This window comes from Lytechinus variegatus, chromosome 19, assembly GCF_018143015.1.
Source record: "Lytechinus variegatus isolate NC3 chromosome 19, Lvar_3.0, whole genome shotgun sequence".
NCBI classification, from domain to species: domain Eukaryota; kingdom Metazoa; phylum Echinodermata; class Echinoidea; order Temnopleuroida; family Toxopneustidae; genus Lytechinus; species Lytechinus variegatus.
The window spans coordinates 12011328-12035613 of NC_054758.1; the positions used below are offsets into that span (position 1 = coordinate 12011328).

At 36.9% G+C, this 24286-nt stretch overlaps 2 protein-coding genes and 1 pseudogene across 3 annotated transcripts; all 3 read left to right on the forward strand.

Annotated features, from left to right (window-relative positions):
• The first annotated feature begins 1876 nt into the window (after positions 1-1876).
• On the forward strand, positions 1877-6070 carry LOC121406050. 2 transcript variants are annotated; one of them, XM_041597057.1, is made up of 3 exons: positions 1877-2099; positions 4338-4407; positions 5565-6070. In XM_041597057.1, exons 2-3 carry the CDS (start codon positions 4338-4340, stop codon positions 5885-5887), a joined length of 393 nt encoding a protein of 130 aa, XP_041452991.1. In that variant the 5' UTR covers positions 1877-2099; the 3' UTR covers positions 5888-6070. The 2 variants fall into 2 exon arrangements, with proteins under 2 accessions (XP_041452991.1, XP_041452992.1); XM_041597058.1 differs by lacking the exon at positions 1877-2099 and adding an exon at positions 2472-2490.
• A 3255-nt stretch (positions 6071-9325) lies between these two features.
• Positions 9326-18918, forward strand: LOC121406281. The gene is made up of 8 exons (XM_041597298.1): positions 9326-9443; positions 11100-11273; positions 13450-13490; positions 13968-14141; positions 15316-15439; positions 15684-15878; positions 17932-17972; positions 18772-18918. Exons 1-8 carry the CDS (start codon positions 9326-9328, stop codon positions 18916-18918), a joined length of 1014 nt encoding a protein of 337 aa, XP_041453232.1.
• A 4802-nt stretch (positions 18919-23720) lies between these two features.
• Positions 23721-24286, forward strand: part of LOC121406103 — a 29664-nt pseudogene continuing 29098 nt past the window's right edge.

The window sequence follows — 24286 nt, forward strand, 5'->3', positions numbered from 1 at the left end:
TAATAATAATAATATAGGTATATTTACCCAGGGTAGCCACTTCAGTTTCGGAAACTGTTCTACCAGCGGGCCCTGCTATCATTATCTTTACCCCAGCTTTACCTGAGCTGCCTACATGTATATAGGCGATCAAGCTTTTAAGGAATTTCTTCCTACCGGGTACCCATTCACCTCACCTGGGTTGAGTGCAGCACAATTGACATGTATTTTCTAAACTTATAATTCTGAGTCAGAAGTGGCTGACTGGTGGTGTATATTATTATGAATCAAACTGAAATATAAAAAGGGAACAGTTACTAATCATAAAACTATTTATTTTATCATTTATTCACTGATATAAAACACTGGAATGATAGCAATGAAGTATTTATTGCATTATAGAAAATCGAGTGAAACAACGACAATCAGTTATAAATGTATGTCTAAAACTATGAAACATCAAAGGGTTACGATCATTACAAATAATAGCAACGTGACATCAATGTTAAAGAGGAATAAGGGAATTGTATATTACAATAAGTGAAATATAAGTAAGGGTCATTATACACAAAATCACTGGATTATAAACTATTTTAACGATAACGATAAGAAAGATAAGAAAATAGTTTTAGGAAGACGTTGATCTTATATTTGGAGAAATGATGTTGGATTGTCAAAAAGTAAACCGGATTATGCAGAGTTAAGTGAAATTGAATGATATATATTGATATGCTGTTATATAGTGTCGAAGAACATGAAGAAGTTCATAAGTTATTCTGAATATTGAGTATACTATATTTTCAAAGTGATCTATTTAGTTATGAGTGGATCATTGCAGGATCCTTCATAAGGAAGAAATAGTGATATGGAAAAACAATCAAGATTTTTATGATCTAGCGGTAATAGACAAATGAAACGTTTGAATAAGTCAGTCAAAGGATTATTCAGTTGTGAAGAATTATATTTATTTTACGTGTCTAGAGTCAAGATTAATGTGAAGTTGGAACAGGGAATATAGGTGTGAGAACCTACAATGTATTTTGTTTTCTCATGATCTTCATTCGAAAGATTTTTTTACTTCTAATTGTTAACATCAAATCAAATTCCACTGAAATAAATTGTAAATAGTTTGATATTGAATGGCACAAGTTTGGCTAAGTCTTATTTGAGAATATCCACGTGACAGATAGGTTAACGTTTTAGTGTAAAAAGTGGATATAAAGGAAATGTCACAATAACCTGTACCGAAATAAATGTGCTGTCTATGCATTTAAGTGATGTGAAAATTTCCTAGAAAAAATAAAAATGTTTTTAAATAAATTAATGACATATAACATAAAAATCAGAATATATTGCAAAGCTTAGAATCCATTCTTTCATCTGATGCAGCCAATTTGATAGATATACTAAAAAAATAATCTGATGTCCTAGCCTTTCACGTGAAGAACGTGATCTGAATATGCAGGGTGTATAATTTGTGTGAGTGGAGATACCGTGGCCGAGTGGTCTATGGCGCCTGCCAAGTCACATAAAGGTCCTGGGTTCGATCCCCGGCCACGGCACTTTAAGCAAGGCATTCAATCATCAGTGCTCCTTTATCCTATATTCAAACGGAAGTGCTATAATAATTCTTGGTAACTCTGTGTGCACACATCTTCTTATCTCCATAGGGTACAAGCCGGTGTGTGTGTTATTGGGTGAGCATGTACATATCTACATAGGCTACAAGCGGGTGTGTCTTCGGTGTAAGTGGGCATGTAAGTGGGACTTTGAGCGGGTGAGGTAGGTGCGGGTGGACATTGTTTGTATGGGTTTATGAGTTATTTGGGTGTATGTGCGTCGAGGTGCGTGTGTGTGTGTGCGCGCGCACACGTATGTACCACCACCACTTGTATCTTACGATCCGCTGTTCATCTGAGGGGGTTGTCATGGCGCACATTGCTCAAGAAGAAATTACTCCTATAAAAGTTCTTATCTGATAAGAGGAAGCTGGGTCGTTTACTCGTCAGAAGCTTTCTACTCATCGAAGTGGATCTGAGAATACATCACACCAAGGAGATTGTCCGTTCATTGGATAGTTCATTTTCTGTATTCATTTTTATTTTCATCGTAGAATCAAAGTGAGTATTGAAAATGATGCTTATATCAATACAGATCACATTTCATATATACCCAGTTGTTGTGTGTCCGGACGATCAATTTTAGAAAGTCATTTGGAAAAATTTACAAGCGAATTTTCATCAATTTTTAGTACAAACTGTTAGGAAATGTTATAGAGAACAGCTATTAAATTCATATTTTTAGTGTATTCCAAAGACAAAAAAAGCTTCATAACTATAAAGTGTCCGGACATCCGACCCCCCCCCCCCATCCTACTAAACTGCTTGTATGCAATTTAATTCTAAGTTGTGCTGACACTCTGTAACTGGATCTCGTAACTTTGTTCCAGATTCTAAATCAAAATTACTACTGATTCAGCCATCGTGATCATTATCAAGTGTTTTATAAGTGGTGAGTTGTTCTTAAAGATACGTAGGCCTATATTCGCGACAAGTATGTGATCTACCGCCATACTACTGGGAATTATTTAGTAGAGGGTGATCTATCTAACAATTTACTGTATATGAAAACCAATTCAAAATTGTGTGTACCCATTTTTTGTAACTTATACTTCAGGTAGGCCTAAGACCAAATTATTCTCTTTAACATGATAGAGGTGTTGTGGCTCAGTGGGATAAGTCTCCGGACTTTGAACCACAAGGTCCGGGGTTCAAATCCCATTGCAGCACACGCTTCCTTTGGCAAGGCGTCAGTATCTCCATTTGCCACTTTCCGCCCAGGAGTATAGTAAATTGGTACCCGGTAGGAAGGATTTCTTGAATGCTTGATCTGAGCGTCTGATCAGGTAGCTCCGTGCTAAAGCAAGGGTTGTGGTATTCAGAGCTTAGAAACATTGTTATTGACTGCTATATAAATGTTGCATGTTGCTCTTCAGATCATAAGCATAGCCGCGGGGGGGGGGGGGGGACTGCCCCCAGAAAGTCTGAAAACTTGTAAAATTTGTCACTGAGAATTTGTACTAAATCTAACAAAGTGTGTGCACGAAATCCTTTCATTTCAGTTTAAAAATCCGTAGTGCCCACATGACAAGCTCGGTCGGTTCGCGAAAATTTTTTCTCATCTTTCTCCCCAGGAAAAAAAAATCCTGCTTATGTCCATGTTCATTTGTATTTTAGGCCTATAAACAAACATGCCCCATGTCATTGGATGTGTATTTGCGCGTGTGTCTTTGTGTGGGGGAGGGTGGCTAGAAGTAAAATATATTACATATAAAACGAAGGGTCGCACTGGCAATGTTTCGTAAATTTGCACAATTCTAAGCAGATGCCTGATTCATTCAGTCTTTATTTATTTTGCTTCTCATAAAACGAGAAACAAGGTTTATGGTATTTGTTCCCTATAAAACGCATCGTCTATTACGTAACTTTGGATGGAAAACAATAGGAACTGATGAAATATGAGTGGAAGAAGATGAACAAGGAGGAGAACGTTCTTGGCCTTTTGAAAATGAAAATTATATTTATTTAATTAAAGGGGCATGTCTAGCCCTTGGTTAGGCACATGGGCAATTCTTTGGCAATGGAGCTACTAACATTGAGTAGTAGCTCCATGTTTTGGCGGTACCTCCTGAATCTCTCGAAGTTCAGTATTTTTTGTCCTGAAATATAAAGGAGACGAAGACGAAAGAAAAAACGAAATGAAGTTGAGGATGAAGATAAAAATAAAAAAAAGAAAAAATGAAAGGAAGAGAAATAAATAAATAATCAAATAATAAATTATTCGTATAGCGCACGTATCCACCTTGCTAGGTGCTCAAGGCGTTCCTCTATACCCCGGCTAAGCTAGTCTACCGATTCTGGTGCGCGGAGCTTTTTGAGGAATTACTTCCTGCCAGTACCCATTTACCCCACCTGGGTCGAGTGCAGCACATCGTAGATAAATTTCTTGCTGAAGGAAAACACGCCATGGCTAGGATTTGAACCCAAGACTCTCTGTTTGAAAGGTGAGAGTCAGATCCACTAGACCTAGATGCGCCCAAGATCGAGGAGGACGAAGAGACAAGGGGAAGAATAAGGCGAGAAGATTGAGATGAAAAGGAGGAGGAAAAAAATATTCACAGGCTGACTTCTCACAGCAAATTGCTTGTGTTACCATTGTGGTATTCTTGGAGAAAAGGAACAATTTATTGTCTTTATCACGAAAGGAATTAATCATTCCTTTATTATTTTCATATAATTTGACATCTTCGTTTTGCACTTTAAGTGAAGTTGACATTCTTTGATTATCATGATTTACAGATGGCGTTTCGAATCATTCTGGCAATCTTGATAGTAGGCACATCATCGGTTGTTGAGGCTGGTCTATCAGGTAAGCTTGTGGTAACATGTTTTATGTAATCATAAAAAGAAAATGCGTTCGTGCCCTATGGCGATCATATTTTGACGAAATGTGAAAGAAAAGGAGTCTGGAAATGACGTTAATTCATTTTGGTCGCAGACAAAAATTCTCAGTGTTGAAAAACAGAATACATGTTATGATAATGCCGTCAAATGACCAAGAACAGCTGGGAGGTCTTTGTTGCAAATTGTGAAACAATCATCAGTTTCTTCCTTGCCTTTTGACAAACGACATATTTGCAATTTTTCGTCAACTCCGAAACTCAGGAGGACACGGCTGTCCGCTTCACCACTTTTCGACAACGACCTCCCATCTGTTCTTTGTCATTTGGAGGGCATTTTAAAAACATTTTCCGCATTCTTGAATCCTCCGTAACGTTGCTGGGTGAAACTCCCCAATGGAGCATTGTGAAATTAATAACTTTATCTAATAGAACATCATTGGCATCTGCCAATATTCTTGCTCGAAACAAAAATACAAAGTAGTACATAACAAATGAACAAAAACAATTCATAATTATTTCACCAAAACTTAAATCTTCGTTCAGTAAATGTCTTATAATAGAAAAGTGGGATAAGCATGCAGGGGAGAAAGCGATAGAGATAAAGAAAGAAAATGTGTAAGAGAGAGAGAGAGGGGGGGGGGGGGGAGAGGCAGAGATAAGGGGGAGGAAGAGAGTGATATGAAGAAACAAGACGAAACAAAATATCGTCAATCATGATTTTGATATTACATAGAAACATGAATACCTTTGCCCGTATTCTGAAGTCAGGTTTAACTTAAACTCAGGTTTAAAGTTGTGGTTTAAGTATGGCGAGCAAATTGTTACATAAGTCACTAACAATAGAGATATCATACTTCAGCTCATTTGGCTCTCAACTCATTCATAATTGTCTGGTAAGTATAAAAAGATTATTGTCTTCACCATCGATGAATCAGGAAAGAGCACAGTAAACACAAGAAACATACAACTTAATAAAATCTTTGATACTTTTGGCTTCCCATACTTAAACTACAAATTTAAACCTAAGTTTAAGTGAAACCCGACTTCAGAATACGGGCCCTTGTGTACAATGCATGTGATGAAAATTGATTAAATGATGCACATGCTCCTTTCTAACTACCAGATCAAACGTTCACCTGGATCGACCTCTCTGCTGGCGTTGCAGCCACGGTGGGCATATGCGTCTTCCTCGTCGGTATCGCCTTCATGATCAACGACCTCGGCTTCAGGGAGTACTTGGCGGAGGTACGACCGAACGGACGACCCTTCGTCCAAGACCTTCCCGATGTCAATGCCCCCGAACCGATAGGTACCGTCTTCTCCCCGTCGATGAGCGATGGGAATGACCCCTCGGTGCCTGAGAAGGATGATGACGATTTCACCAAACCATCAGCAGCAGTGGTGGGCTTCGTCAACGAGGGGGAACTGCCCGTTGTACTGTCGTAGGCAACGCGGGGCAAGGACATTGAATGATTAAACCGTTTTCTACCGAAACCGGGATATCTCTGCACAAAGCCTATGGAATTACATGAAGTAGTAGACAAAGTGTTAAATGTCTATATCTCCATAAAAAACTAAGATTTCTCGAATTGCCTTTCTTACAGGATCTTAATGAGGAGGGAGGGAGGGGGGGGGTGTCAGGGAGGATTGATAACGTACAACAGCTTTCCTCTGTCAAGTATCACTTTCCTGTAATATTAAAAAACAAGCAGTAGCGTTATGAGCGAAATTTTTTTTTGAGGGGGCCAGTGTTTGCCTATGGGGCAAAACATATTAAAATCTGCGAGCAAGAGAAGCGAGCTAGCGACATTTTTTAATAAGATCTATTTTTGTGATAGACTGGCATAATATTCTGATCTTGATAGCATATTTATCCTCGTCCCTTTCCTTTTCTTTTTCTTTCCCCCCTTTTATCTTGACATTGAAACCTTTTTTGAAAGGGGGGATGTATGCCATTGATAATGCATTTATTTTACCCCTCATTTGACATAGATTTTAGATAAAATACTTGTGTGTTTTTTCTATATTCAAAGCATTCTTAGGTTTGACTGGATTTAGCCTTAATCTATATATCGACCGTAGTAAATGTATAAACTATATATTTTTGTGTTTGATTGATGATAATGAATGTTTACATGTGTTATAATAACTGCGGTGAAGATTGTAAAAAGTTGTCATGTAATTAACAATGAAATAAATTTAAACAAATGAATTAAAACAACATTTAAAAAAAATCACAAATAATGGAAACATGTGCTTTCTTACGCCCGCGATTCTTATTTTGTTTGGAGTGTTCACACACACACACACACACACACACACACACAATGTTGTGCACCAGACTTGTAGGAATATATAAGGAAGGCTAGTAGTGACTATTTTAAGATGTAATAGTCGGTCCTTTTGCTCCCTCATACCATGACTTAAAATTCTAATAACTTTCTCTATGATCATACACCTATGTCAATTATTAACAAGTTTTATTTCGAATTCCGTACATAAATGTAGATCCAACGAACATTGGTGTAATGAGAACAACAAATTGAGGGGGCCGAACATGGCGTATGGTGTGCGAAAAAAAATATCGCGAATGAGCGATGTGAGTGCATGAAGATGAATGTTGACCTTTTATAACAAAGAGCTGACTTGGGGATTGATTTTGACAATGTTAATGGTTTAAACAGAACATTTAACTCATTTCCCTGTTCTTTTTTTTTCTTCTTCGTTTTCCTCGTTTTTTTCTCGGTCTTTGATTTTTTGTTTTTGCGGAGGAGGGGGGGGGGCATGCCCAAAGGCTCTCTATCTGTTCGTCAGTGGCGCCATAAGCCTGGGGAGTCCCATAAGACCCCTATCGTATACAAAGTGCTACTGTGGATTCTGAGGGGTTGCTACATTTTTCGATGCTTTGAATGTGATCTTTAGGTATTTGCAGCCCTCTGTCGTTCATGTTTAATTCCTCTTTAATACGGCACTTTCAGCAGTTTTCTTACAAAATTCAGTAATGATGTATTCATTAAAACATGCAAGAATAGAGACAAAGATTATACACTGAAACCTTCTCCCCCATTCCACTCTTTAGAAGTTGTTTTATGATAAAAAAAAACATGCACACACACCCACCCGCACGATATTTTCTTTTTGCTTGGCACCTGATCAAAGTTATTAATTTTATTTGAAAAATATGATTGTGATATCATATCCTACACACTATAACTGCATAGGGAAAAGACAGTCATGTACTGTAATCCTGATATAGTGGCCCTCGGGTTTTGGGAATTTACCATCACTTAACATTAGGAAGTTTCTGCAACTACAGAGAAGACGGAGTTAAGAACACAGTAAATGTATTGACAATGCCTGTCAAATGGCAATGAGCAACTTGGAGGTCTTTGTCGAGAATGGGTGACCCTGCATGAGCAGTAGTTTCGTCCGAAGGTCCAGTGCTCACGAAAAATTGCAAATATTTCGTTTGTCCAGAACGAAAATTCCGGAAAACTCTGTCTTGATTCACACATTTTCGACAAAGACGTCTTAGTTGAGCTTTGTCACGAAGAACGTTTGACAATACATTTTGTTCTGTTAAAAATCTCTCGTGTGTCGCGGAAGTAAAATGTCTCTATTGACTGTAAAACCGACAGTATGTATGTCTTTTTATATGTATATGCTCAGATAAATTGCACCGGAAAATGTACTCAAATATGGAAGGAAGTTTCCTACATTTGAACAAAGTGCAAGAGAATCGAGTACCCCAAAGACATCAACATATCCATTAGATGAACAGAGTTGAGTGTCAATTATGAATTCGAATACAAATCTGAATTTTGAATCTGAAATATAGACAGAACATTTTATGATATTGACTGATCATTTTTATGGACGACGCACCTAAAGTCCAGTTTTGTATGGCCTGGTATCGGGTGAGTATAAAATGTTAAGTACGATATATATTTTCTAAAATCATTAATGACTCCACAAATATAACACATTATGTTAGACGAATGATTGAGTAGTATTCAATATGTGGCATATTTCCTTGGCATATCACTGCGTTTACATGAACATTAGACGTATTAAAACAGTGTAAACATTTCTTCTTCAAAACAACCCTTCCGAATTAATGAGGCCAAGAAATAAAACTATTGAGGAGGAAAAATCGTGTTCTGTTTTTAGCTGATAACCATTTTATCTTTTGCTTGTCAAATTCTCAAGGAGGCGAATTTAAATCATTTTGTAGTTGGCTATAGTTTATTTATCATTAATTAATTAATTATTGAATTAATTAATTCATTTATGCAATCGTTCGTTCGTTCATTCAGTCGTGCATTCATTCATTCATTTATTCATTTATTCACTTGTTCGTTCGTTCGGACATTCATTCATTTATTCATCCAATCGTTCGTTCGTTCGGACATTCATTCATTCATTCATTCATCTATTCATTCATTCATTCATTCATGAATGAATGAATGATGCCGGCATGAATAAAAAGCAAATTCTGTATTCACATTTCTATTTCTAGTATTATAAAAAAATGAATTAAAGTATTCTTTACAAGCATATCCGATATGCTTTTGCAATGTCTATAAGTATTGCATGCACACACAGTCATTTAACTGGTAGATATTTTAAATAACGGGTTTGATAATGAGAAAGTGTAATAATTCTGACAACCCTATTTTGCAAAAGGTATAAGCATTAAGTTTAGTTGGGTAATAGAATAATTAACAGATTAAATTTAACCTATTGTAGATATTGAATATTATCATTGTGTAATTACACTCTGATTGTATTATCGAGTAGTATTTGAACAATATCTACTTGTAGGCCTAGCTGGTCAATGGCCACAAATGTAGGGGATATTTTGATAGATCTCACGGATTGGAAATGGGTCGACATAGCTGCCGTGAAGCGACATCGGACGATATAGCAAAGGTGTATGATTTGCTAAACGAGTACGTCATCGAACAGGAGTTAGAAGACGAATTCATGAATTCGAAGCCAGGTTAGTTGTCTACAGGGGCCGCGGAACGGTTTTCAAAGTGGGGGGGGGGGGCTGACCATACAAAAAAATCACAATCCTATGGTCATTTTTACGTTTTGTACACGGTTATGGAAAAAGTCGGGGGGGGGGGGTCAAAAGTCACGAGTAGCGTAATACGCTAAACATTTTAAGGGGGAAAACATTGTGTGTGGGGCAAAATTTTTAAGAACTTTGCCCCATACAGTGTTTGTGAAAGGGTCAAGTTGTATGGTAGATTTGACACAATACAATATTCAGAAAAGGATATAAAATGTTATGCAATTTTCCCTTTCTTTTCTTTCTTTATCTTATTTTCTTGTTCGTGATTTTTTCGAGGGGGCCATGACCCAGACCTCCAGTCTGTGCGTCAGTGGTGGCTGTCAATAACCAGGCGCGGATCCAGGAGGGGGCCGAGCTCCGGCCCCCCCCCTATTTTTTGACAACCTGCAGAAAAAAGTGTACTCTTTACCTTGATAGAAACTACGAAAAACAGAAAGAAAGGTAAGGAAGAGGTATTTTACCCATGATGAGTAATTTACAGCCTCGTAACGACCGGCCCGACCCCGAAAGGATTCCCCCAAAAAGGTGAGGGGAAGAATTGGTAAATAGACTTTATATAAAATTTTTCGCTCGCGCTTCGCACTCGCATTGCCTGTGTAATGAATCCCATTCAAGAGGGTTAAATGACACTAATATATAACCAATATATCTACAATATATCCAGTTCTAATTTGCACACTTTTTTTTTTAGCTCGCACATCAAGCTTTCATTATTTTGTTTGATTTTCACAAATTGTTAATGTGTATCAAATGTTCAGCTCGCGCTGCGCGCTCGCATTGATTTGTGAGAAACCTATGCTCTTTGGAAATTCTTACCAAAATTTGTCAAAATGCTCCTTTATCATGTCAGTATATCAAAAAATTAAGCTCATGCTTCGTGCTCGCATTTAATTATTTGAGACACACATCTTGTTTATTTAAATAAAAGACGCTTAGACTGTTCATTTTTTCAGGTCGGAATATCAGAAATTTTGAACTCGCACTTCGCACTCTCATTATTTAATTGGTGATACTTGTATCCTCCTCATTAATCACTAAAACAGTCCTAATTGAGTCACTTTTCACGTTACTATATGATAAAATTTCGGCTTGCGCTTCGGCGCTTGCATTGTTTAGTCGGATACTTATTTTTGTTTATGATTATAAAAACTGCTCTGAATCTTCAGTTCTAAGGACATAAAATATCAAAGATTTTTAGCTCGCGCTCGCATTATATATTAAGACCACATGAGATACCTTATATTGTTTATAGCAATAAATACTAACATATACTTAAAACTTCAGTCTTTAGTTAGGACTACCCCCTGAAAACCAACAAAAAAAAAGCCAGATTGTAGCGGCCAATCAAAAAAATGTTGATCAAAATATTTTTCGGCCCCCCCCCCTATTGGCGAAAGCTGGATCCGCCCCTGATAACACTGATTTAAGAACAAACTTGTGCCTTCCTTTTATACTTCTCATGGAGGTTAAAGTGAGATGAATTATGTATTCATTTTTTAACAATTAACTTTCGCTTTTTTCGATTTTATCTTTGATTTCAAAACTGTGTGATATTTAAACATTTTATTCCCCCAACAGCATTCAGCGAGCATTATAAGCGTGGACTTTTTACACCAATCATCGCCGAGGTCACAAATGACGGAGAAAATGAGAAGGATATCATTGGATGTGCCTTTATTTCGTTTCCCTTCAATTACGTAATTGGAATCACTGGTTTCATCCACTGCTGTTACTTGAAGCCGTCTTATAGGGGTATGTATCATGCTTTAATCGACAGTTGGCAAAAATATGATTCATTTTTAGCGAAGCGCTACTTTGATGATGTGATGGTGATGTTCAATCAGCATTTATTTGTATCGAGCCATTTATCTGTTAAAAAAATACTAAAAGGGCGCGCCGGCTCCCTAATATGTCACACATTATTCATAAATATGCTGAAAATATGGGACTTTATTTCAGACAGTGAGTTCACTGGTTCAGATTTTAAGGTCTCAATGTTACAATTACGAAGTTGGATCGGTAGAGAGTTCTAAAAAGACGAGCCGCAATTTGGGGGGGGGGCAAAACGATAGTTTTGCCCCCAATATTCTCATTGGTGGGGCGATCGCCTCGCCCCTCTTTGCCCCCAGGATCGACGACTCTGCACATACACATCCATTCCCTCCAGAACTGATAAGCCCATCCAAATATAAATACACGCCCGTATACACTTTGCACATAAGCATGGCTTATTCCTATCGATGGTTTTCATAAAATGGGAGTGTTAGTGTTTTGACAATTATTATCTGCACTGTAAAAACGCTGTTTAAAATTTTAAGCACGTTGCTCAATCTCAACACTCTAGCAGCTATTGTTTAAACAACTTTTTAGATAAAAGGTTTAAACTAAAAAAAAAAACCCGTGTAAACTAGTTTAAACAATTGTGTTAGAGTGACGTTCTTAAGCAACGTGCTTGAGATTAAAAAAAAAGTGTTTACAGTGTATGATTCGTATTTGTAAGTGGGTATGTTATTGACAGAAACCGTGGAGGAAAAGAACGCAGAAGACTATCAAACCGGGGAACTTTAACAAAACGTCGGTGGTCTTCGTTTTTGGTCCCCCAAAAGGTTGAGAATCAATTAAAAATGGCGCTGAAATACTTAGAATAATCGGCCAAAATTTAAGCGCCCTTTACGCACCTTTTTGTATATCCTGACTGTAAAAACTGTGGTGTTAAAACTGACACCAATTGGTGTTAATAGAGGACCACACCCTGAGGTGTTAAAATAACACCCTAGAGATTGAACATAACACCAAAGAGTGTAAATGTAACAACCATAGGTGTTGTAATAACACCTACAGGTAACACCACCAATTTAACACCGGTATAAAATAACTGGTGTGGTCCTCTATGTACACTGGTTAACACCACAGTTTTTGCTGTGTACAGGCACACACACACGTCTCCATTTGCCTGTTGCATGCAAAAATGTATGCTCCCGCTTCCCTGCGTCGCTACTGATTTACCGGTTGATCATAAAGGTGGTGTGGTGAGGGTCTACCCGCGATGTATGTGCGGGTGATTGCGCGAGGAAAGCTGCTTTGACTGACTTAAAAACGTAAACATCCTACAAATAGTCCACCATTATTGCATATAACTACTCCATCCAAATCATCATTGTGTGTGGCTACCCCGGGGGGGGGGGGGCACTCCACCAAAAAGTAGTGGGGGTGTGCCGCGGGCGAGACAAAAAACAGGGGCCTTGGAGCGGGCTTATTGTAAAAAGGAGGGTCCTCGGAACGGGCTTCGGAACGACAAATGTTTGTGAAAACGGGGGTCCTTGGAACGGATCGCCAGCGTGTGAGTGCGTATGCATCCCTATGGAACGGTCAAGCGTGCATGATGCAGCTAGCGCGGCCTCCGCCGGGGATCTCTGCGGCCGCTTTTCACCAAAATTGCAGCTCATTCAATGCGATCGGAGCGGCGTAACGAAAAATATGCGAAGCTTTGGAGCGGATTTCTCTCTTCTTTTTTCTCGATAAGAAGAAAATGCTATGCCTTGGAGCGGCTTTTTTTGTTCTTTTTCTCAACAAGGCAAAAATGCTATGCCTTGGAACGGAAATTTGAGTGTAAAAATGGGGGTCCCCTCCGCGGCACATACCCACTATGCATAATATACTGAGTGCCCCCCCGGGGTGGCTACATTCCCATGAAAGATTAGGGTGTGTAATATTTGACAGTAAAATTCTCATTTTGGTAGTAATTTAATATGATACACATTAAAAAAACAAATCCTGATTTCCCCGACGTCATGAAACTGACCCATACTATCGTGTGCCATCTTGAATTATTATTTTTCTTTTAATCAGACAGGCTTGAACTTGTATTGTTAAACGCATGGAGTATTGATCATTCGTACAAATAATCATTTTTAATTTCATTTGACAGATCTTGGACTTCAGCAAATGTTACTTAAGTTGGCAACAAAGGTTTGTGTAATTTACCTAAAACAGTGTTAAACAAGATTTAAGATGAAGAAATTTTATAATTATGCTAATGATTTTCATTCAGATAGAATATTATTTAATTGCTTTTGTAAGAACAGAGGCAATGTCAGTGTTTCTAATGGGAATAACATAAAATCGAAGTATTGTCACTCCTTAGTTATAACTATTACAATTGCATCCTTATTCTGAAATAAAGATGACCTTTAATTAGTCAGCATAATTCTAGTTTCATGTATTTTATATCTAATTTTGATGTCGAACACACAATCAACGAAGAAAAAATTCCAGCCCCACCACCCCCCAAAAGTATGGGAATTTGTTTCCAATATATATTCAATCATTGCACATAAGTCCCTCCACTGAAAAAATTCTGATGTATCCACCTAAGCCATGCAAATAAAACAACATTATTTAATAAAACAATATTTCGAATTTTACTTACATAACCATGCATTTCAGGTTTCTATAGAGAAAGGATCTCACGGCTTGCTGGCGGCTGTGTGTGGGAGAGACTATATATTTAATTCCGCTTTCGAGTCCGAAGGCGCGACTAACTTAAACACCAGCATGGCCAAAGGTGCAGGGAGTGATTTCTGGATAATGCCAAATCCCTCAGCAACGCCAGAGTTTTTGGTAAGCACATGTTCGATAAGGGTGTGTATCGTTCTGATTCCACAGCTTTCTATCCAGTACCATAATGAGCCAAGATAGCTGAGGCGTATGGGCGAAATTTTTAGAAAGGCCACGAGCGAGCAAAAACGTTAGCTTCTTTAAATTCAAAATCTTCTAGCAGTATCTGTTTTTAAATCGATTACCTAGAAAATCGCAAGAAAAGTTGACGCTCGATAGAGTGTGCTTCCAGCCACCAAAAGAAATGTTTGTATTAGAAAAGTAAGTTGTACTTGTTCAAATAAAACTTGCTTTACAAGTCTTTACACGTTGTCGTCACAAAAAAATGTCACTATAACAGAACCCTGTGGGACACCCATTGTAATGACGGATTCATACGATATTCCGGAGTTCCCAATATGCATGTATCTAATTAATCTTCACACATTCGTCTTTCCTTCTTGAATTTTATTTTCCATGTCAACAAAGCCCTGATTGTTTCTCCCCATGCCTTGTTCTTGCAAAGTGTGTGCTACCTTTCTCATTCTTTACACCAATGTCATTTCTTTTCCGTTTTTCATCTGAATATTCTCGGCCGACTTGCTTTTATTTCAAAGCTCCTCAATTCCAAGTCATCGCTTTCTCCCACTCACCCCCTCTCTCGAGCTATATCCCTACGGGAAGGAACACAGTGTGTACCTGTGTGTATTCACAGTATGTGCCTGTGTGTATTCACAGTGTGTGCCTGTGTGTATTCACAGTGTGTGCCACAGTGTATTCACAGTGTATTCATAGTACATAAAAATGTACTATGTGAATATATCATTCTCAGTGTTTATCTGCTCAAATTCAACAGTGTGAAGATATTTTCAGACTGTGGACACCTCTACAGTATGTGTGACTGTTCACAGCGTGTGTATGGTCGACTATGTGTTTTCATAATGTGTTCCATGGAACACATTATGAAAACACCTTCACGCTGTAAAATTTGAGCACTTCAACAGTGTGCATCACATATTCACGTAGTAGACCATATACACGCAGTCTGAAAATATCTTCACACTGTTGAATTTTAACAGATAAACACTGTGGATAATATTTTCACAGAATACATATGTAAACACAGTGATCAAACGTCGTTCTTTCCAGCAGGAATATGAAAAATAATTTTCCTGTACGTTTGATTCTTAACCTTCAGAGTGACGATTATGTGATCCGAGAGGGCGCTGTCCAAGATTCGGAAGGTGTTTACGATTTATGTCAAGAGTTGGTGAAGTTAGAGAACATTGAGGATATTCGGACTCCATCATTCACCAAAGAAGGTAATATGCAACTCCAACTTTCATGTAGAAATAAAACTCCTCCCATCCAAAAATTTATACGGATATGTTATGCAGTCACAGTGTGTTTCAAATTACATTAATAAGTTGCATTGCTGCATTAAATCTGGCCCGAGTATCATAATTAATATTGTTGGAGTTGAAAATAAACGAAATTAAATAAGATACTACATCATATTTTTGCAAACTATGGCAGACTCCATAAAAATTTGTCTCCCATCTTCAGAATTCATACGTAAAGGGGGAGGAGATAGTCCCTTGTATGGAACAGTCGTCTTGGAACATCAACGTCGCATCGGTGATAATGAGAGCGACGTCATTCACGATATCGTCGGTTGTATACTGTATACCAAGATGTACCATGCGTTAAAAGGAGATACATATTGGTTACAAGGGTTGTATATCTGTCCAGAACATAAGGGTAAGTATATATATATATATTTTTGTGTCTCATCCCATAGAATATATGAAGAGCTCAGTTGCAAAAGGAGTTAGGTCCATTTTCTTTTGTCTCAATGTATACATTTTTAGTAGCTCTACACTGCTTAATTTATCCTTAAAATTTAAGAAGTTCCTGCAGCAGAGTCTCGAGAACACCTGTAATCTTACCAGAATGCGTATTACAGGAAACTGGTATTTGGTGTATGGAATCTTACAAATTTCGTTATATAAAACACCCTTTTCCCCTTTTTAAACAGACCTGGGCCCCGTCGCAATCAAACGCAACTCTAAAATCACGCGCAACTTAATTTTCAGCCAATCAACAGCGCGCATTTGGGACTTGCGATTGATTTTTTGACTTGCATTTAAACGCAACTCTTTCTGCAACGGGTCCCTGTTCTGTTAAATTGCAGAAAAAATTCCTGTTTTATGAATTTACCGAATGATTTTGTTATTGCTTTCAGCAAAATCTTTTTTTATTTTTTTCTGTAAAATCACGTTTTTTAACAGTGTATAAGATGATATCAAAGAAAAATTGAAATTCCCATTAAAAAGTGGGCAAAAATGGCCCTCAAAATCACTATTTTTCAAAAGGGGTTAGGTCCATTTCAGTTTTGTTGCAAAAGGGGTTGGGCCCACAAAAAAATTTTCTTTGAAAAGAATATTTAAAAAAAATATGAAGATAGTTAGATTTCTTTTATACCCAATTTTATGTTCACATGGTAGGGTATCATAACATTTATACGAATATTGCAATATGGGAGAATTAAAAAAAATGATTTTCTTAGAGTGGACCTAACCCCTTTTACAACCAAACTCTTCTGAAGAGTTCATTTGTAAAAAGGGATTAGGTCTATTTTTCATAAATTTGATTGTTTTCTGTCTCAAAACCTACAGATCCTTAGTCGTTTTGATAATACCAAAGACAATTTGAAATTTACATTAAAACGTGAATAAAAGCGGGAAAGAAAAATCACTTTTTCATTCAAAAGAGATTGGATTCGTTTTAGTTTGCTTGCAAAAGTGGTTAGGTCCACAATGATGATTTTTTTAATAAAATATTTAGAAATTAATTGAAGACAGGTAGATTTCTTTTATACCCAATTTTATGTTCACATGATAGGGTAGTACATCATGACAATTCAGTTTCTCATAAGAATATTGCAACACGTGAGAATAAAAAAAACATGCTTTTTCTCGGAATGGTCCAAAGTGGACCTAACCCCTTTTGCAACCAAACTCTTAATATAAGACCTACGTTGTGTTGTTATCCCGATGTCGACTAGCTCTAACAATTTCAAATGGCTCTATCTAATGTTTCACATGGCCACTATAGTAAAGAAGATGTCCGGGTGGGGGGGGGGGGGGTCAATCAGTATTGGAGAAGAAGCAGAATACGAATCTTAGTGGGATGTGATTCAACACTATTTAGTCTTTCAAAATCTATGTTTATTTAGACAAGAAATTTGGAAAAAGGAAAAACTTATCGTAAAAAAACTGAGCATATTACGTTTTCAAAGAAAAATGAAAAGTCTGACAAGCAACACACCCAAAATGGAAATCGATGATCCAAGAGTTTGAATCTCGGTCCTTTTCTTTTATGGCCATTTATTATAATCAATATATTTTCAGATTTTAGTTTTGTGTTTTGCCAACGTTCGGGTGGAGAATTAGTTCTCAAAATTTGCAGCAAAATGTTACACTACTACTACTACTACTACTACTACTACTACTACTACTACTACTACTACTACTACTGCCACTACTACTACTACTACTACTACTACTGCCACTACTACTACTACTACTACCACTACAATTCTTAATCACCCGAGTTATCTAACGCTGCTCTATCTCACTGCGTCTCTGACATTGCGAACTATTTTTTTTTTTTGGGGGGGGGGTGGTGGGGTTGTAATCTCGAGTAGACGAAAAAATAACATCGCTACGATTTGCAGTACATGTAGGAAAGGGTTATTTACTATAAACGATTTTAAGGAGCATTTTATTCTTCATAAATTATTTTTAAACAGGAAAAGGCCTGGGGAAACCACTGGTTCGTGCATCACTAGAGGTAAATAGTAGGGCTATTTACCCGAGGTAAATAGTAGGGCTATTTACCCCGAGGTAAATAGTAGGGCTATTTACCCCCCCCCCCCTCTCTCTCTATCTTGCCCAGCCTCGGGCTATAGGTGCGTGTGTGGATAAGATGTGTGTGTGTATGCCAAGGTGTGAGTTAATGCCCTACTTCTGGGGACATTTTCTTATATGTCACCCATCGAACGGGGACGTTCCAGGACCATTTTAAACATAGAAATAAATTCCTCACCTCGTTTCGAACCGTTTCGTATTGTGAAATCATGATTTGTTATAAAAAAAAGGTCAGTTGAACACTGGTTGCGTGTGTAGTGGGGTAAGATACGTCCAGGGTTTGGGATCTCTACTCAATTTAATATTGTCCGACAATGAATCCGGTCAGTGGAATAAATTCGACATTTTGAGTGTATAAGATCGCACACAAAATCATGTCCTCACTTTGGTGATAAATGAGATCCCCGATTGATACAAATAACAAGTATGTAGGTGTGTGTGTTTTTTCTGCCCGTTTTATATTGCTGAATGCAATTTACATGTACATTGTCGAAGTTAGAAGATATAAACATGTGTGGAAATGAGGAACTGACAACTGGTTGTTTAGTTTTTTTTTTTCTTTTACTTACATAACAATAAAAGAAATTTGAAGTATAACAAAAAAGTTCTTGTAGTGAAGAAATGGCATGCCAAGTTTTTAATATGAAGGAGAGTGAATTAAATAAAACCAATCCCCAATTCTTATCACCCTCTTCCATGTTTTCGTCTATTATTTTTTACAGGTTTGCAAGAAACGCCATGGAGACGGATTCATATTTATTATTCTCAGAAATAACCACATATCGCAATCACTCTTTAAATCACTCCAAGGTGTTAATATGACAAAATCTAAACACAACATGCAATCATACCTACTCCTTTACATGTAAATTTGTACAACATGAAAACAGATGTACATTAAATTATAGGTAAAAGTGTGAATAGATCCAATTTTCATCTGGGGCCGGTCGTACAAAGAGTTAAGAATGACCCAATCCACTAACCTATGGAAAGCATCCAACGTCATGACATAAGACTATGGAAAGCGTCCAACGCCATAATACAAACTTATGGAAAGCGTTCAGCGTCATAATAAAATGTATGGAAAGCGTGGAAGGTCATAATACTAATCTAGGTAATAAGAGAAAGTTGCTAATGGCTCTTAAGGGGGTATAGGTAGTTAGTTAAATGGTCTGAAAGTATACCAAATTCATTAAACCAATTTAGTCTACTTTTCTAGACTAACTAAAATTAGACCATGTGGGGTGAGACAAGATGGATAGTAGGCAAATTGGGTGTGGACCAAGTGGTAATTAATTCAATTGAATTTACCAAATGGCTAGTATGCTATCTAGGATTAGTCCATATGGGATGAGACCAAATGGAAAGTAGACAAATTGGGTGTAGCCCAAGTGGCAACTTTTTCAATTGAATTTACCAAATGGCTAGTGGACAAACTATTATGATAATAATAATATAGGTTTTCCCGTCCAATTTCATCAGGGTTGCATTTAAATTAATGAAAGGACTTTCAAATTCGAAATATTTTGTCAACCCTCTGCACACATGGTTCATTTTCATTTATTCATCATTTAATTCCGTTCTATGTCATTCCTTTGAATTTGGTAGAAATTCAATTTAGGGAGAAATTCGTTCAAATTAATGGCCAAAAGTTTGTTTGTTTGTTTGTTTGCATTTATTTCTGCGTTCAAAAACACAATACAAAATTATTTATAATTACAAAATACAAAATAATTCATAATATAAACAATGTGGTCATATTACATAATAAATACAAATAAGGATGTGAGTATAAATTAATCTATTATAAAATGTAAACAAAATAATGTAATAAATGAACGCAGGAGACCGCCATCGTGAGCGGTTAGGCTTGAATTGATGGCGGCCTCATAAAAGATTCGTGACTAAGATTGATATTTACTGACCAAGTGGGTGCATTGCAAGTGCAGGTGCTGGTGCTGTGTATAGCAGTTGAGTAAAATCAGAATATTAAATAGCGAATGTGAATATTTGAGTGAATGTTTTAATTTGGAGGGTGGGGTTGATAAGATTGAATGATAGTTTTCTTTAGAGTGGCTTTTAATGAGTATATGGTTGAACACGTTTTAATATTGTTTGGAAGACCATTCCAAATGTCAGGACCATGGTGTCGTATTGATTTAGAGGCAATGGGGTTAGAGAGATGAAAGTTTCCGGATATGCGCGTTGGGTAAGTATGGACAGAACTATTAAGTTTGAACATGTTATCAAACGACGAAGGGAGCAGATTGTTAATATATTAAAACATAATTATAGTTATTTGAATAGTATATAAGACGGCAATTTTTAATGTTTTCAGTTTAAAAAATAAAGGATCAGTTGTCATTTAATTTCGCAACGACGAACTGATCGTTTAATTTCACCCAAAATACCATTTTCAATTTCATTAATCGGCATTCCAAATGTCAGGACCATGGTGTCGTATTGATTTAGAGGCAATTAACAGTCTGGGGTTAGAGAGATGAAAGTTTCCGGATATGCGCGTTGGGTAAGTATTGACAGAACTATTAAATTTGAACATGTTATCAAAGGACGAAGGGAGCAGATTGTTAATATATTTAAACATAATTATAGTTATTTGAATAGTATATAAGTCGGCAATTTTTAATGTTTTCAGTTTAAAAAATACAGGATCAGTTGTCATTTAATTTCGCAACGACGAACTGATCGTTTAATTTCACCCAAAATACCATTTTCAATTTCATTAATCGGCACACATATTTGCACTTTAAACGTCTAAATTCAGATAACATGTTTCTGTGTTCATTTTTCTTTTCTAACGTTATACAATTTTTTTCTCCAAACTTTACCTTATCTTTTTTTCTGATCTTTCAGTTAGAATAATTGTATTCCATTATGTTTGATAAAGACGCAATTCATGCAACACTTATAGGATATTGTTGTGAACGGTTATTCTTTTAGTGATTAATGAGTGGGTGCAGGGGCGGATCAAGGATTTCCAAAAAAAGAGGGGCATTTTCCCTAGGAATTTGACAAGCAAAACAGAAGGTTTTTAACCAAAGAATAAGGGACGGTCCACGATTTTTTTTAATTGCGGCTCTCAAGGGGGGGGGGGGCACGGACACGAGCCGGGTGTGCCCCCCCTGGATCCGCCAGTGAGTGGGTGGATGACCTATGCCAATGGTAGGTATTTTTTTTCATCATCTTGTTCTTTTTTTTAATTTCATATTATTGTAAATTATATCGTTGTGGGGAAGGGATGGTATTGACCACGATCTATAGTTATGAAAGTGGAAATACGAGTTGTTGTTCCGATGATGGTTTTTCAGATGGATGATACATTTCAGTATAATGGTAAACATCCAATTAAGAAGTAAAACTCATTTCCATAATCATTCAAATGAAGTAAAAAAAAAAGAAAGAAATAAAACAACGAAAAACCCTGTGCATATCATATAAGTGATCGCATATTAATGATTTTGAATTCCTAAACCTTAGCAAGGAGGGTAGGGGAAGGCGGGGTAAGTTGTGACAGTTTTTGCTTTTTGCATGTTAGAATTGATATGATTAATAATCTTGTGGAAATAAGTACCTTGCCTTGAAATTTAATTCTTCTGAAATATTTTCCACCTATCTACAATTTTCTATCCCCACACTGAAAGTCATCGTGACATTTGAAAAAAACGATGTCAAATGGCTCAACTTGCCCCATATATGGGGTAAGTTTGAGCCACCTTCTGGGGTAAGTTGAGCCACAAAAACTATGTACAAAATGTATGGGGGAGAACCAGCATGTCAATATTTTGTTTAAAGTCTTTTCACTTGCTAATTCTCTATAAATACTAACATCCTGTAAAAGGAAAAGAGCAGTCATCTAAATTTGCTCCTTTCAGCCTGCATTTCAATCGATTTTTATGGTTTGTTTGTTTTTTAAGATACATTACCATAGGAATTACCATGGCTCAACTTGCCCCATGCTGTTTGGCTCAACTTACCCCAGTCCGAACTTAGTGCGATAATTTTGTATCCACACATTTATTATGCATCCATCATATAAAAGACTATGACAAGAATGAAGATGCATACCTGGACTAATAATGTTGTTATCATGTCTTTATTATATTTAAAGACGTGTGTGTTTATAAAGCACTTATCTATTTCACACTCTTTTTTACTTTTTTGGCTGAAATTCATATTTTTTCCCTCTAAAAAACTACTTTTTGTTTCAAAGTTGGAAACAATGTGGTGGGGTTAGGGGTTATGCTATGGGTCATCAATACATGACACCACCACAATGTCTGACTCATTCATTAGTGGCCTGGGGCTGGTGGCTCAACTTGCCCCTATGCTCAACTTACCCCGCCTTCCCCTACCGTTGCGAATTTGAAAACACCTCTTCGGCTATTTGAATTTGATCGATCTTTATACTTGTTTAAATGAAATAACCATGAAATCGCGTGCCAATATGATTAAATTAAATAAAGTATTTGGGTATTTAAATGCTGATCTCATAGGTCATTCGAATTAGTTGCAAATTGAACTATTACATCATTGAATCGGTTGAAATTTTGACGAAATTGGACGGGAAAACCTATATTATAGGGTATTTATATTGCGCACATATCAACCTTGTTAGGTGCTCTAGGCAAATTGGTAAATTCAATTGAATTAATTGCCACTCGGGCTACACCCAAACATTAGAACAAACAGGAAGAAGATTGTAGAGACCAATAAACAGAAATTCACCAAAAGAATTTAAGAAATGCTCAAATATATAAACATGTACATGTTATATCCATGAAATATGTAAATTTAACTGAAGATACTGTACTGAAATTACAGGCATCAAATTTTTAAATGCTGTTGATCCGTTCTATTCCCTCAATATTTTATTGTCTGTTTCGTATATTTATTCACTTTGTTGTAACTTCAAACTCCACACTCCACGCTGTGTTGATGATCAAGCTTACTATTTGTCTTCCGGGGGGTTAATTACCACCTCATAATTTCGTTCTTTAGTTATAGCCTCTTGTCATGTTGCATGCAATTCGCAATCGGTAATTTGTTGAATTGTCAATATTGTAATTTTTTGTTATTATGTAACGATTATGTTCCTGTATTTTTTGTAAATTAATTGTTTATGCATTGCTTATAACGTTCCCTCTTTTTTCTTTCCAAGTTTTGAACATATTATACAGTATTGTGTTGATTATTGAAATTAAAGATAAAAGAAAACTAAATGAAATCGAAATGATTAAAAATGAGGAAGGCTGTGTAGTGTCCAATGGCGATATCTCACAAGCGAAAGAAAAAAAAACTGGTCAGGTGAACCGATCAATCATCGAGTCAACCAAGCAGTCTTTAATCAATCAACACGATAAACATGGCAAAACTTACACACACACACCCACACGCGCACGCACACACACACACACACACACCAACCCACGCACACATACCCTACCCCCACCCACACACCCTCCCTCACACACATCCAAATACACTCATACAAATCGTCGTGCGCTCCCCTATCTTTTACTTTATTCCTTGAAAAACCCTGCAATATTGTGATGATCATGGTCCTGAAACGGTTCGGGAGCCATACTGTTTACCGTCTAAAAAGTTAAGTACATGTATGTACTTTGCAGAAGCAATCTGGACAAAGTCCGTTTTGAACATACATGTAAATCGTAAAACGTGTGTCATGGTAATCAGGGTATTGTTAAGAAAAGCTATGATGTCTATGTCTCCGTCGGGAACTTATGCACAGTATACTCACAGGCAGATTTTGGAAGGAAGGAGAAAAGTTTTAAAGTATTTAACTGCAACAGGTAAAGGGAATTATTTTGGGGGAGCCTTTAAAAGTTATTAGTTATTAGAAAATAAATCGCGCTAATATCCTATGTGAAATAAATCTGAATTTTGTACTAGAAATAACCAGGACACTAGGCTATGTATGCTAATTGATCATTTCCTCGAATAACGTACCTTCTGCTATGCCTTGATGTGCCTTTCCTACAGTACTAGGTGAGTACAAAACTACATCTAAGCCGTTCTTACTTTGTTTAAAAGATCATTTATGACGAGCAAAATTGTCCATCTTTATTTTGAAAGAATTATTTATGTCAAACTATGTGGTATCTTTTGGTTAAGCATTTCTGCACGAATGGATGAATAGAAGACAATGTAAGAGAGTGTCAAACTGCGCTTATGCCTCATAACGTTCCTTCGGAATTT